A 16,145-nucleotide genomic window follows, 5' to 3' on the forward strand; every position below is an offset into this window, starting at 1 on the left:
ATTTCCCAACTACTCCATCCAGAAGGGAAGAGCAGCAATGTGAATCATGCAAACTAATCCAGACCCAGGGAGACTCAGAGGTGGCAAGTGTGAGCCCCTCGCCACATCCTGCTCCCCACTTCTCAGGTGTGTAAGTGACCACTATTTTAAATTGTATTTGGCACCATATAAAAGCAACTGTATCTACAGGCTCAGTTACAGTTCATTCTGCATGGGAAGAAGGTCTACATGAGAGGAAAGCCTTGCTCTCCACCAACAGCATTTCCTGAGTAGTTTAAAATACTATCAGAAAGTCAGAAATCAGCTTGGAGGCAGTTAACTGCAATGAGCTGTGTATTGGAAAAAATGCCTCCACCTCCTGCCCAAGCATGTCAACTATTGAGGAATGATATTCTTTACCATTTGCTTTGCTACCTCAGATATTCTTTACTACCATTTCCCCCAGGACAGATGTAAGCCTTCCTCATTTCCTTCTTACCCTACCTGTGCAGACACTGGGAGCTGCAGAAGCTCAGAACAGCGAGAAACAGGTTCTGACTGCATTTGTACTCTGGCTGAATGAATGAGGAGAGAGCATTTCCTAGAGCTGCTGATGGCCTAAGAAAACTGCTGTGTTGTGCTCATGCAGAAGGTAACAAGACTCTGTTTCAACTACAGCTTTGTGGCAAATCTGCCTCCTCCTCAGCATCTTCCCCACCCCAACTCAGGAAAGCTAAGTTTTATTTGAATAAAAGCTCTTTTATTTAAACAAGTTTTTAAATAGAAAAATATCCTTAAGGAAGCTAGAGAGAACAAAATCAACTATGTTACACTCAATTCTCTGCCTACAGCAGCCTTGTAGGTGTATTCTTCATTCAAACCAGTCGCTAACTGAGAAGCAGAAAGGTCTGCCAAATTTCCCCACAACCCTATGACATTTTTTCCATCATCCTGGAGGCGTGGCTGTCTGCTTCACAATCTTCCCTTCAGCCTTTTGGTCTCTCAAAGATACCAGCTGAACAGATGTGCAGTGACTGTTGGACTCCACTGGTCTGTCTATCCACAGTCTCTCCCTGAATCTGTTCAGTAGCATTTCAAGAATTTTCCTCAGCAAGTCCACCCAGCTTCTTCAAAGACAATAAAGCCAAATTACAACAAATCCATCAAATACACACTCTTCCACTGTTACAGCAACAATTGAGCCTCTAGAAGGGCTGAAAGGCCAATTTTATGAGATCAAAACACAGGCAATGCATCCTGAAGTCCTAGATAAGAGTTTTGTTGAGGTGAGATGCATTTTATATATCCAGAATGAGCCCATGTAATTTGTTATGGTACTACTGTAACTTGCAATAGGCCAACATTTATAGCAGTCAGTGGAGCAATTATAGCTTTAAAGTTTGACACTGAGGCAAAAGCAGGGCTGATAATTAAAAATGAGTGATTTTCAGAGTGTGAAATACTGAAGAAAAGTAATAAGTTGTAAGTAAGGTTTGTCTTAAGGCACATAAGAAAAATCAAGCAGTTAATTAAAAGCCTGCAGTCTGCACACAATGTATATGCACTACGTATTACTTCTGTCTTGTATTCTTTGAAGGCATTGTATAAAAGAGATTTCTTACTAAATGTGGACTAGCCCAGATAGCTCTCTATCACTTTATATCTCCCTCCCTTCCTTCCTCCCTCCCTTCCTTCCTTCCTTCCTCCCTTCCTTCCTTCTCCTATGAATCCTTCTTGTCTTCTGCTTACTTATTTCTGTGCTATGGTAAGGCTGCCTACTTTGCTTTATGTCACTTATCACCTCCAGCTTTTGCTGCAACTTAAAACAATCTTTTCTGATCATTTTGGTAGCAGTGCTTTAAAAATCTCTGGATCCTTCTGAAAGAAAAAGATACCCTCCCAGTTCCTACATATTAACCACAAAATAACTCATGAATGACTACATAAGGTGGATACATCACTCCAACAGAAATACAAACTTCAGAGTTGGGCACAAGCTAGTGGGAGTTTGGTCTCAGAACAGAGGATCAGCTATCAAGGCTGTGCCCTACTTATACATGTGCACAGAAAAAAAATGTAGACAAACTTACCCTGTTCAGCCAAAGGTAAGAATATAAAGGAGTACATTAACTGATGTATAAACAAATAAAACCAGCAATGTGATGGGTGTTGGTGATTTCTCTGAATGTTTTCACTTATGCTACAACTAGTTATGCAGTAATACATCCTGTGAACAGAACAGTACAATTTGCCAGAGTACAAAATAGCATGGAAAGAAGCCAGTTATAAGAATAATGATAGCAGAAGTCAAATACAAGCTGAGAAAAGCTTACCTCATGTTAATGAACTGGCATATAGATGAGTTAAAAACAAACCACAAAAAATCCATATCAAAATCCCTGGCAGAGCTTCAGCTCTACTGTAATGCTCTAATCATGAAAACTATAGCACATCAATTTTAAGTGCTCAGGAGAACAGCCAAATCTCTGTCTTGCAATGGAGAAACAAGGGCTTTTTTCTGTTTTCCGATATGCTGTTAAGATCTTGCTTTTGCTGGGTGTTTTTTCAGCAATCAGGTATGGTATGGCTCAATGATCCCAACCCAGTGGGCAAGTTCTAACCTTTGTAGACCATGAATGGCATCTCAACACAGATTCCAAAGCTGTGGCATGATTTCAGCAGCTGAAATCTGCTTTCTGAAAACTTTTACCCAAAGTTTTCCTTTGACTCTGTGACTTACGACAACTAAAATAAGGTAATTCATTTGACGCATTTGAGTGAAACTTTACATTTTAAGTCTCCAAAAAAATCAATGCTAAGAAATCTGTATCAATATCTCAAGCCTCTGAAGACTTAACCCCAGGAGCTGTCAAGAGGCTTGACTGGCAGGCACCTCCTCAGAAACTGTAGAACAATGCTTAATGCTCTGGCAGGCAAAATCCCATTGCTATCACAAAACCAGAAGCTTGAAAGGCAGATGACTGAGAGGTATTGGCATAACAATCTTTCAATTCCATATTATTTTAGTGTAGTGTTGCTAGGTTCTGGGATTTGTTTTTATTTGAATAGTCATTGTAACAACTTGAAGTAGACTTTAAATCTTGAAGGATTTTTCTCTAAAAAATGAGCAACGTCTCTGTATTTTACACGACAGTTTCCTCAAAAGGAGATGGCACTTGAAGGGGAAACAGAGAAGCGTTGTCTCACTGGACTACAGGCAGAGCCAAAATGATTTCTAGGCATTTTTTGCAGTGCATTATTCTCTCAAAAGAATATATATGGTGGAGAACACGGTAGAAGAACATGGTAGAATGCTTAGCCCGTTTAAAATGCAGCTAACTGACCTTCTTAGAATAAATATTTAAACGTTTTAACAATGGTAATGAGAAATATAAACCAAATGTTGAATTGGTTGTAATTCCCAAGTCAAATCTGCCAAATTGTATGCATTTCAGGTTTTGAGAGTATTTTCTCTAAGTTACAGTTCTGAATCCAACACCCTGTATTCAAGGTAGTGAATTGGTAAATTAAACTGTCTATTGACAATTTTTTAGGCAAAAATGGAAGATAAATTGATTTTCTTGGATGCTGGTATTCTGTAAGACTGAACATCCCCAGAGATTTCAAATGGAGCCTGTTGTCTTACTAATTTGCACACCATGCTATTTTTTTTTCCTTGATTGAAACCTTAGTAAGGAACTGCTCAAACCTTGGGAGTTGCTAGGCATAACTGAAGGCCAGCATGTGCCAAATATGCCACAGCACGGAGTCTTTAGTTGTTATCCAGCATACTGTGTGTAAGCAATTGGCAAGCCTCTTCTCCCCCTACCTCCCAGGACTTTTGTTATTGAATTGCTACATAGTGTATCTTAGCCTAATTGAACTCATTACTTAAGGGACTACTCTGTCTACACAAGTATTCAGGAAATATTATTCCTGAATAACCATGTGTATATTCTTATGCTGGAACAAGAGTGGGCTAGCTAATAAACCCAGAGAAAATAATGAATAAACATGTGCTAAAAGATGTTCTGGCAGCTTCACAGGATCTGGAAAACCCTCTCAGAAAACCTACAAGGAACAATTCTCTTTTCACACATGAAAGTTGGTAGAAGAAGCCCAGATTTCCAGAAGCATGAGACATGAACTACAAAACCATGTAAGATGGGTCAAATTCCTAATGGAAAGAGAGAAAGATGCTGAAAGGAGTGGTGTCATAGAGTCAATTCTGGTTACTTTAGCTACGTAAAGGCAGGATAGAAGATGCCTCCACCTAAAAGTATATTTTACTCCTCTCCAAAGAAATGTTTGCCCTCGTAGGCTTTGACAGTCTCCTTGAACTGACCATGGCCAGGGCAGGAGGCCAGGAACTGCCCCATCAGCCAGCAACATCTTCATGGGCAGTTTTGACATGGGCTGAGGGACACACTCCCATTCAATATCCAAGCAGGATTGTGGGACCAAAGGCCAATCCTAATATTCCCTTTGGATTTAACCATCCTTTTCCAAGAGAATGAAAGCATTTGAAATTGTATGGAAGCAGCTTCTGCTGGGCCAGGTGGCCTCCAGATTGGGAATGGGTCTGTTACATACAGAAATATAGATATATCTTGATTATCTTACGTTTGTTCCAGTATGTACTGTGACTTGTAACAGAAAAAATTATGGTTAACAAAAAAGACAAGTACCTTGCTCTGATGAAAAAGGGATGATACAGACACTATAGCTATTTGATTTTGCTCATACCAGTGTAAATTAGGAGTGATCTGCAGAAATTAGAATATCTCTGCTCAGTAAAAGAGATTAATCCTTTCACAGACACAATTATCAGGATGTGCTAAGGGTCATTTTCTTTCCTGTTTTGGAGACCTATGGTAAGCTTTAGAAATAATAAAATATTCCAGTTTTTTTTAAGACCATGGAATAGGGATAAACTGGAAATGTGCTTGGGATATTCACACACACTAAAATTGACTAGATGATATTTCTGGTTTCAGGACCTCCTCCACCTTAACAACTGAGCTTGAATAAGTATTTCCTGAGCTGATGAGAAAGTCTAACAAGAAGCTGAACCCAGGGACACGCTGCTCGGCTTCCCCAGCTTCTCTTGACTTCAGATAAATGAATCTTTGAAAAAAAATAAGGCTCATTAGGGAGCTACTAACAATTAGGTAATGTTCATTGTCTAGAAGTATGTTTTTGTTTCCTTACTACGTATATTTTTAAAATCTAGTATCTTAAATTCTTGTATTTTCTGTTGTATTTAATTCTGGTACTGTTTGTCCTTAACATCACTATTGTCATGATATCTATATTGGTTGCTTTTCATGTGGTAAAAGATCTTGTTATTTTTCTCCCATTTAGCACTAGAGATATAAAGGCAGAAAGAAAAAGCTACTTATTGTACTCATTTGAGCTTTACTTCCATCTTGGCATTATATGTGAATTGTTCCACTGAAATAACAGCAAAATTTAATAACTCATTACAATTTACTTGTTGCATAGAAAACATTAGCCACTAAGTAAATGTTACTATGATGCAGGTTTTTGGGAAAAGTAATATGCTGCTATTTTTAAAAAGTATGGAAAACCATGATCAGCCTAAAAACATCTCCAGATATAAAGGAACTAAGAGTGGAACTGGTTATATGTATAAAAAGTCCAAAAGCTGAGGTTAATAAACCTGAACGCTCAATATGTGAGTGTGCAGTAATCCCTGATGGACAAACATTTTAAAATTCTTCCAAGTTTCAGGGTGCTGAATTTCGCTTCATTGTGCAGTATCTTCTACTCACAGAAATGAGAGAAATTAATTGGAATTAGGTGGAGATATAAGTAGTGACAATACGACCTGGCCCCAAAAGTATAAAAGAAATTAATCTCAACATAATACAAAGGTCGATGTGTGAATTGGGCAAATCTAACACTACCTTAAAAGAAAACATGTGAAGAACATGGTCATGTACAGGAAGACAATGAAACCAAAGAAATGAGCATAGCAGAACTACTTTGCAGAAAAGAAAGAGAAGATATATTATCACAGGGGAAACAATGGCAAACTGCTTCCTGAAGATAGTAGGGTTTGGGGAAGAGGTAAGATGTAGGCTGCAGAGACTACCAGGCTCATTTAATCTACCTTCTGTGAGGCTGGAATTGCAGCTATTGCAATCAGATGCTTGATAACATACTAAAAAAAAATTTCTTTCAATGAGTAATACTGGTTGGCATGTGTCATTAGTTTATCTAGGGTAAATTGTGGAGCACTGGGCTGCCCAGTGTAAGGGAAAGTACCACAGACTGGACCAGATTGCTGCCAAATATTGGCATAGGTGTCACATTCAATGACACAAGAAACGTGAGAAACTGTTTCAAGATTTAACTGAATATTCTTTAAGAACATTTCCAAAATGCACAGGAAAATCAATTCTGCTACCCATTAGATGCATTAGCTAATGTCTTAGTATAAAACCCATTGGTTTCAGTAAGCCTGTTTGGAATGGGATAATGGCAGATTAAAACCCAGGTGAAGGACTAAATGTTAACTGTGAAGTGATCTAGAAGGCTATGTTGGGAAAAGTCATTTAATAGAAAATGGGCAGAAGAAAAGGCAAGTCCCAATCAAAAGACCGCAAAACTCTTACCTGAAAAGGTATATTCCCCTGTTTAAGGTATCTGTTCATAACTGTTCTTACAAGGGTTGTTTAAAAAGCAGAAACCTCCTATATCATGCCTATTATTGAGAGTATAAAGTGATAAAAACCTCCTGATGACCACATCCTTTTATGTGCACATTTGCCGCACACAACAGGTAACTGCATATGGCTTTCAGCATAGGTGTTCACTTACACCCTCCACCACCAGCCTATCTTAAATACAATACTTATGTTACTATATCTATAGGTCCCATATTAACTGTGCACTGTAGCAGAAAAAGTGCCAAGTGTTGGACAAAATTGGCTGAGCCACGAGTGAAATTAACACCCGAGAGAGGCTGGTAACCAGAACGAGGTGGTGGAGAGATGTCAGTAATGTGCAGAGAGAAAAGAGACATTCTCTAGGCTAGATTCACCCACCATTACTCACACCTTTACTCCGTGATGCGCCTGAGTGAAATCAGCCAGACTAACATCACTAAAGACAACTTTTACAAAGCTAAACCAAAAACTTTCTGTATAATCAAATAAAACAGTCAAGAGTATCAATAGAATTAACTGAGCTAATATATTTAGCACATGAACAGTTGATAAAGAGGCTGTTCAACACAGTACTGTAAATCAGATACCTGTACAAAATATTAACTATAGTTTACCAATCTGGGAAACAAATTACTTTCTGTTCAGCATCCCAATGATAGTAAGCATTACCTTTGAAATTAAACAATGTTTAAGTTAAATCTGAAATGCGCAACACTTGGAGCAAAATATGCCACACATGGTTTGAAAGAAATTCTAAGCAGCTAAAGAAATTTAAAACATACACTTTTTATAGGTATATAGATATATTATATATTGGTCTATAATAATATATACACACACATGTATTTTAATGTTTAGCTTTAATAGCAAAAAGTACAGTAGAATTCCACTGATAGCAAGATTTGAATCTAGATTATCCACAGAAAATTGGTGCGCTTTTTCTGAAAATCAATACAAGCTCAAAACAAAATGTGATACCAAATAATTCTCTGCCATGACCTAAAACTGATAATCAGTTTGAATACTTAAATAACTGAATTAAACCCTATAGTAATCAAATAGATAGCTGATAATGAAATATCTCCCTTGCAAAATGTTACTGAGTAAAATTTTGTATGAATCCCAGCTAGATGAGTGTACAACATTTAGGGTAAGGCCTTTCAGTTCTGACTGATCTCATATATACTACTGGAGTACAAATAATAAATAATAGCACATATACTGTAAACTCTCTAAAATCAGTGATAATACCAAGCATTTTCCTTCTTTGAAAAATTGTACAAACATAAAACCATTCCTCACAACACCCTCGTGAGGTAGGTACAAAAGTGTTACCCCATCTTACTGATAGGGCAACTCATCCCGATACTACAAGGTGCTAGCTGAAGCTGCAAGGAGAGTTTGGTCCCTGATTCCCAGAGGCCCCAGAAGTATCTCATTCTCAAGCAAAATCTGAGTCTATTTACTGACTTGCCCACATCTTCAAACTATGCCAGTTGGCTTTTGTATTTGTCCCTTTGTCAATTGAGACATTATTCTCCCTTTGAAAAAATAAAATACTATACACTGGTGTTGCAACATGCACAAACATGTATTTTCCTTTTCATAAATCTGCTGATACCTTTAATATCTGCAAAGGGAAGGGATTTCCCTGTAAGTGCCAACCTTGTGTAGCAGAGTCATAGCAAGAGTCTCCCATTCTTCTAAGTAAAAATTACAGCTTCTTTTACTCATTTATGTGAATACACTGATAACTCGTATGATGACATCAAATTGTATATTAAGGGACACAGCTATATTTTTCTTTAGATTCAGCTTTCAGGATCTCCTTTAAAACTGGGATAATCCTGTGGAATGTACTAAAATATATATTTTATGTATAGTTGCCTCTTTTTAAAAATAAAGTCCAGAATGTTTTTGCTTAGACATACTTTAAAATAGACTGTATAGCTAGCCATTGTTTTGATAATAAGTGAAGTAAAGCAAGACATCTGGTCCTGGAAGCAGTCCCTTTTGCACCAGAATAAACCTAGAGTATCTCCGCTGAAGCCCATGGAGCTTCAGTGGTATAAAAGCAGGCACAGTGAAGTTAGGATCAGTATTTCCATCCTCCTGTCCATCTGCAGCTGCCCTAGACCAGCAACACTAACAAACTTCATGCCTTCATCTGGAGGATGGAGTGTGAATGGCATGTTTATTAGCAAATCCTGTGAGCTATGCACATACCTGATCACATCACTGAAGACTTCATCATTCATTATGCTAGTGTTACACAAAGACGTAAAAAACAGGCAGCTCTTTTGACCTCTGCAGAATTAGAGAAAAAGGAAAAAATAAAACACAGTATCTTCCAAACGACAGAGTACATGCAGAGAAGTAAATTAAAGACAACACAAATACAGTACAAATGCAGCTTTTGAAAAACAAAGTATTTGCCAAGAGAGAAAGGACAAAACGGGTAAAGGGACAGAAAATATATTGAGGACTAATATATACAAAATGGAAAAAAATGGATACAAATTTAGTTATGTCAATCATTTGTCATAAATGCTCTCTTTTTAATAACTCATGGGAAAAATTTAATTGAAGAGTTTGAAAGCCTTGCTGGAATTTTCATGTAGTAAAATAACCCCTCAAAAAATCATAACCAGCAATTTTTCTAAACATACAGAATTCCTACATGGTTCTATTTTTAAACATCTGTAATTCAACAGACTTTGACCATTTTTATCTGTGTAGCACATTTTATTACTTCATGTGTTCCTATAATAAAAATAAATAACCCATACATATTTAAAAATAATACCATTCTGCTTTCATCCTGTTTTTGGGGGGGGGAGGAGGGGAAAGCAGGTAATTTTCCTCTCGTGTTTCGAACAGAACCGTAACTATCAGTGCTCCTTTGCTTTCCTCCTCTTTTGCATATCATGTTTTCTCTCAGCAAGGCTCAGGGACGTAGATGCAGGAAGAAAAGCACAAACCTATCACTGCTGTTGAGTCACCTGAGGGAACTCATACCTTCTTTGGGTTCATCTTATAAAACACAGTATCTTCATAACAAGGCCACTGAAAGATGATTAATACAGATTTTTCTCTTTTATTTATCTTTTGTCCGTTTTAAATGCAACAGGCATCCAACATCGGAATATAACAGCTTGAAGGTTACTTGAACATACAACTTTTTTTTGCAGGAGATACTTAATCACATGCCTAACCTTAAGAATGTAAATACTTTCATTTAAATCAACGTGAAAAAATAATTTGGTTAAAGTTAGACATGCTTTGAGAAATTAGGGTCTTGAAAAAAAAGATGAAACAAAATCATAGGTTTAAATGTACAGGTTATGTCATTTGGAATGAACGGATGCGAGTTGTCAATTTTTTTCCTTTTTGTTTTATTTTAGAATTTGAACTGCTCCTGATAAATTTGCTCCCAGATTTTATTGTGCAGTATATTGTGGATATTAGGCAGATGAAAAGGAGGCTTTTTCAGTAGAGAATACACGATAAGTGTTCAGAAAGCAGTTAATTTGAAAGAGTAGTCCTTCCAAAGTCTGTTTTCCCCACTCCAAAATATTTTTTTTTTGTTTTGGTCGTTTTGGTTTTTTTTGTTCTACTGTCTTGCGATAAATGCTCTAACGATTTATTTTCATGGGAAAAGAGGTTTTAATAATTCTATCCCTTTGCACTGTTAATATAAATTAGAAAAACATTTGAATATAAGGTGTCGACCTTATTCTGAGTTTCAGATGCGATGATTAGAAGTCATTGACACCAATCTACCACAAGTGACCTTAGTCTCATATCTTGCTCTGTTATTAGAATAATCAAGGAACGCAATTCAGAAATAATATTACATCCTGCATTTTATTCAATTCCATATGACAAAAATAGTAACCTAGACTAAGACATCCATTTCAATCAGTAGATGTGTCAAGCCAACAAGATTTAATAATAAAAAATATTGGATCTAGGTAACAATTCCCAGCTGTTTCAGGGAGGCTCCTAGCCCTACATGGTATCACAGTATAAAAATAGTGTCTCTCTTCACCATGCAGAGAGGAATGGCCTAACCCTGAATACAAAATGGGGTCAGTCTTACTGTACCATCATCAACCATCTTATTTACAACACTTTACAGATTTTTTCTTTTTTTCCTTTTTTGTTTTTTCTTCTCTTTTTTTTTTCTTTCCTTTTTTTTTTTTTTTAAGTTATACACATCCTTTAGGGAACAGAGATAACACTAGATGGTACCAAATACTAACAAAAAAAAAAAGTCACACCAAAAATTACACAGATAAATAAAAACATTCAATTGCTGAATCCAGCAACATTAAGCCACCTCAGTTTGTTTGTTTTTTGTTTGTTTTTTTTTTTATGCTTGGAAACACCTCTAACCACCCACACACTGTGGCAAAAAATGATGTTATATTGTAGAGGTGTTACAGACACAAAATTTTTCTTATGTAGAGAGATACATATATCTATATATCTCTACCTCATCATTGTAGAAAATGGAGCTGTAGAGTTCATTGTTCATTTCCAATAGAAACAAACAGCTAAGTCTTTGAACCTCTTTTCACTCCATTATGTGATGGCAGAAATAGTCCATCCTCTTACAGTAACGGTTTCTGTTGTATAAGAAAGATTGTCCTATTTTTCAGTATCAACTGAGAAGACCTCACTGTCTGATTCGTTCTTCAGGGGCATAAAACTCCTTGCGCTGTTACCCAGCTACTCATAATGTCCCTCAAGCAATTCTGCTGGACGGAAGTTCATAGTGTCAGCTCCACCATGCTTGTAATGCACAAAAATGAGGTAGTACACAAAACATTTACTGTTCAAGTTTTGATTAAGCCCCAGTCTCCTCAGCATCCCCAGCCTAACTTATGAGTGGAACCATTCCCTTTGTTTACTTGGTGTCATTTCAACAATGCAATCAACATAAAATTATATTTGATTAATCAGAGTACATTGTGCTTTGGAGAAACCTGAAAAGATAATCAGACAGAGTTGGAAATAAATACAGAACATTTGTATGTTACTACTGCTCATGCTGCCTCAAAGTTCTTATTTTGTTCTAATATTATTAGGCAGTTGGTATCTTTCTCATGGTTATGTGTGAAAAAGACAGAAAAGATTACAGTAAAATTAAACCTACACAATGTTCTCCTTCCTCTATCCTAGACTTGTATTAATATCACACTCCTAAGATAACTGTATCAGAATTCTGTCGGAGGCGGTCACGCTTTTAAGTGGGCTTCGTAGAAAAGTTAAAAGAATCATTTCCTTTTAAGAAATGGCAGGCCCCATATTTCCTAAGGATCTGACAGTTCTCTGCAACTTTTCTGCTTAATTAATAGAGATCTCTCATTGTTTGACCTTAGAAAACAAGAAACTGCAACAGGGTCCTCCTCCTTATTCCTTACGTCAAAGTATTATTTATAAAATAGATTACATTTTTGTTCAGTTTCAAATTATAGACAAACCTCCCTAGTACAAAATACTAAAAGTGCAATAGTATAAATTAAGAGTTTGCAACCACATTATACAAACATTACCTTTTTATTGTACAGCTTTTATGACACAAAGTATTTACTCACAACTGTTTATAATGTTGTGAATAATTTATGGTGCTAAGGTTTGTCTGTAACTTGTTTTCCAATCATTGAGCTAAAATCCACACTACAATTTTTTCATTTAATAGAACAACTGTCCACATAGCAGCTACAAATATTTAAATAAAAAAAGGTTTGTTACTGACAGGTACTTGCACATGAAAAGCATGCTATCTTTCCCAATAAAACTTCACAATTTTGCCTGCATTGAAATAAACCACTTATTCATAGTAAAACAGAACTTGCTTAAAAAAAAAAAATCACATAGCCAGATGTATTTTGCAGTACAAAAGCTTCATTTAAGTTTGGGGCTAGTATATTGTCTGTTACCCGCATAATCTTAACATTATAAATACTACAGACAAGGATACTGTAATAATACACAGCATTGGGGTACTAAATCACTTATTTAAGATTAAGATTCCTAAAAACATAGTCCAAGTTTCTAACTAATTTGAACAAAACCAGCAAATAAGTGTGACAGAATGCTGTAATGAAGCCCCCCTTTCTCAGGTAATAGTAAGTTTTGTAAGAAGCGAAGTGGATATAGACTAGCCTCTTTCTGTTTCTAATGAAGTTATCCTGTGACTGGTTTGTTTGTTTTCTGTTAAATTAAAAGGTTTCAAAGTTCTCAGTAACAGTCAAACTCACTGTTGAAAGAAGTACCATGCAGATCTTGCAAGACAACTTTTCAGCAGCCATAGAGTTATGTATTTCTGCTATGGGTAAAACTTTAAAGGGAACCTATGCATTTAGGTCAGGAAACTAATGCTTAACTTCAAAAGCTGTACATGGAACAGGACAAGTGTTGTGTAGAGTAGTGGTCCAACAGTTACTCAGAATGAATGCTTTTAATTTATGCCAATCTCTTTATTATCCTCAATAAATCTGGTGAATGGACGACTGGCTCCCGTTTCAGAACTTGCTTTGTCCAGACTGACAATGGGAGGGCTGCTGCCCGTGCGAGATTTGTCCATGCCACCGGTAAGGTTACTTAGAGGTGGGATGGCGCCTCCGCCTAGACTTACTGGGAGCTGAGGAATGCCTCCGTTCTGTATGACAGAAATCTCATTGTTCTTCATAGCAAGTCCGTTAGTGATAGCTGCAGCATATTGGTTCCAAAAATTGGGGTCAACATTCATGGCCCGAGCTGCCAAATCCTTCTGGAACATCTCGGAGAACTTGAGTGCATCGCCACCAAGCAAAGCCATGGGGTTTTCCACAGAGAGGCGGCGGCCGCGGCGTGCAGGGGCGTTATTCCACATGTGAGTCCCCATGTGCACCTGCAGAGTAAACAGGGACAAGAAGCACCCTCAAGTTAGCACATTCTGAAGAGGTGTCTGGCCTGAAATGATGTTACTTACAGTTGCACTTGCTTTTTAAAAGAAATGCCTTTTAATTCGCATTGAAAACAAATCAATTCCAGTTAAGACACAATTCTAAAGTCCAGTCAGCCCACACAAAGAAAACCCAGTTCCGTAGTAGATTTTCAATGTGCATTTGCTTCTTCTCAGTGAAAACAAACACCGTGCTGCAAGACTAAAGAGTACATAGTCTCTTAGGTTAGACAATTTCACATGCAAGTTGGAAGTCCTCACATGCTGAAGATTACCAAGGGCGTTATTTGTACTAGGAGATGGGTGTTTTTTCCTGCCCTTCCCCTTTTTTTCATCTTGTTCTACTTTAATAGTATTTTATCTCATGTCAGAGGCACAAATTACTTTGCTAAATTTAATATTTTTAAAAAGGACATTTAAAAACATATTCCCCAGGCTGTGTCCTGATGGTTAACCAGCCTGCAGGAATAAGAGCCATCAGTCCCATAGTAAGTTGCTGTCAATCTGTGAGAAACCGCTTTCCAGTCTGCAATGGCTGCAAAGCAGAATAGGAAACAGAAACTGGGGAGGCACCCAAGGAGCTGAGCAAGCTCTCCGTTTCTGGTTTATAGTGAGGTTGTTTTGCATTGATGGTCCGTAAGAACTGCCAGAATGTGTCCATCAGCTGAATGGGTGTGCCATTACATCTGTCAGGAGAACTACAACATGCCTGCATGTACACCTGGAACCAGTTTTAAAGTTCGCATCACTGCACAGCTGCTTTCCAGTCCCTATCGTCAACACAGTGGAAGCATAATGACCACCACTGTACAGCAAGCATTTCCTTGAAGTTCCCTTCTCACTTGTCTTTGGGACAAACACTAGGCATTAAGATCTGCTGAGTTCAAGCGCAGTGCCTTAAACCCCCCTCCCCAAGCTTTTACAGTTTCATGTGGCCTCTTACCTTAAGATTCCCCTTTGTGGTAAAAGCTCTACCACAGATTGTGCAACCAAACGGTTTTTCACCGGTATGGGTGCGCTCGTGTATCTGCAGTGCACTTGCTGAGGAGAAGGTCTTCCCGCACGACTGACAGTTGTGCTGCTTGGGAGTCCGGCGAGGGGGGGGTGCCAGCATAGGGGTGATCCCCGGACTCATCACTGTCTGTGGTGCAGCAGGAACCTGGATTCCAGCTGGAAGCGAGGGAACCTCACCCAAAGAGATCGGCTTGCTGTGACCATTCACTTCCATTTTGATCATGGTAGGTGCTGTACTGGTGACCAGGCTAGGAGTACTTTGGCTGGGACCTAGAGTAAAGTTGGGTTCAAATAACTGAGAAGGCAGCTCTTTTAATTTGTGCGTCAGTAAGTGCTGTTTTAAATTACCCATAGTGGAACACCCACGACTGCAGACTGTACAAACAAATGGACGTTCTTTAGTATGGCTGCGGTAGTGAATTTCCAATGCACTCTTAGAAGCAAAAGGCTTGCCACAGATATTACAAACAGTACGTTTAAACTTACCACGTTCTCTGTTCAGGAACAGCAGACTAAAAGGAGCCTCCTCTTTGATGACCGGTCTTCCTGGGTTGGTGGATGTCAGATCTAATGCGCCTCCATTTTCAGTTGTGGGCAGTGGACTGTCTGGTTTTTCTGTCTTTAGTTGTATTTCTTGTGGCTCTTCCTGGTTACTGAGACCAGGGGACTTTGATCTGAAACTTTCACTATTGCTATTTACAGGAGACAAAGCCTGCATGGAGGAAGAAGATTCTGACATTGCAGGACTGCCTGCACTCTGGCTTTCGAGATCACCAACGGCAGATGAGGAGTCATTGCTCAAATGGTCACTTTCCCCTGATCCATTTTCTATGGATTTTAAACTGGTCAGCTGCTGACAGTTCATGACAGAATCAATCATTTTCATTTGATTCTCCAAAGCAGCAATACTAGAGATCACAGAAGGTGGTGAAGAAGGGCATGACCCAGAGTAAGAGATAAGGGGCTTGGATGAGTCACTAGCTGTGTCCTTTAGTTCTGGGTCCTCTTCCATAGAATTTTCATCAATGTCATCATCGAAGTTGCTCAGTGTGTCAACATTCTTTTCATCATAGGAAAGCTCTGAGTCCATGGCGTCCTGGAAGCCCTCTGGTAGTGGCGTGTTTGGAATTTGCCCACCCATATGCATACGAATGTGCTGCTGAAGAACAACCGCATTTGTAAATTTCTTCTGACAAATGGGACACGAGTGCTGTACTCTAAGTGGTGGCTTCGCTCGATGAACTCCAAAATGTGTTTTTAGATTGCCTTTTGTAGTAAAGGCACGTCCACAAATTTTGCATTTAAATGGTCTTTCTCCTGTATGTGTTCTGTAATGCATCTTGAGAGCACTCTGACAACTAAGCACACGGTGACAAATGACGCATTGATTTGGATCTGTCATCTTCTTATCAATGTTCTCCACTAGCTGTTGTAGTTTTGAGGTTTCTGACGTTTGCATAGAGTCTAGCAGACCACCAAATGGAAACTTTGCCTTAAACTGG

The 16,145-nt window shown here is 38.2% G+C and overlaps 1 protein-coding gene across 2 annotated transcripts in view; it reads right to left on the reverse strand.

Moving 5' to 3' along the window:
• The window catches only part of SALL3 (spalt like transcription factor 3), a 32,438-nt gene that overhangs the window by 14,731 nt on the left and 1,562 nt on the right, over nt 1–16,145 (reverse strand). Inside the window, exons 1-4 of one of the 2 annotated variants that reach the window (XM_018081702.3) lie at nt 15,130–16,145; nt 14,573–14,913; nt 13,321–13,575; nt 8,901–8,981 (exon numbers count right to left, since the gene is read on the reverse strand). The exon at nt 15,130–16,145 is cut by the window's right edge and continues 1,562 nt beyond it. In XM_018081702.3, coding sequence (XP_017937191.2) covers nt 8,943–8,981; nt 13,321–13,575; nt 14,573–14,913; nt 15,130–16,145 — 1,651 coding nt within the window. In that variant the 3' untranslated portion in view covers nt 8,901–8,942. Of the gene's footprint in view, nt 1–8,465; nt 8,982–13,320; nt 13,576–14,572; nt 14,914–15,129 lie in introns of those variants that run through there. The other variant, XM_018081701.3, reaches the window with a different exon arrangement.

This window comes from Manacus vitellinus, unplaced genomic scaffold, assembly GCF_001715985.3.
Source record: "Manacus vitellinus isolate BGI_N305 unplaced genomic scaffold, ASM171598v3 scaffold_55_pilon, whole genome shotgun sequence".
Lineage (NCBI taxonomy): Eukaryota > Metazoa > Chordata > Aves > Passeriformes > Pipridae > Manacus > Manacus vitellinus.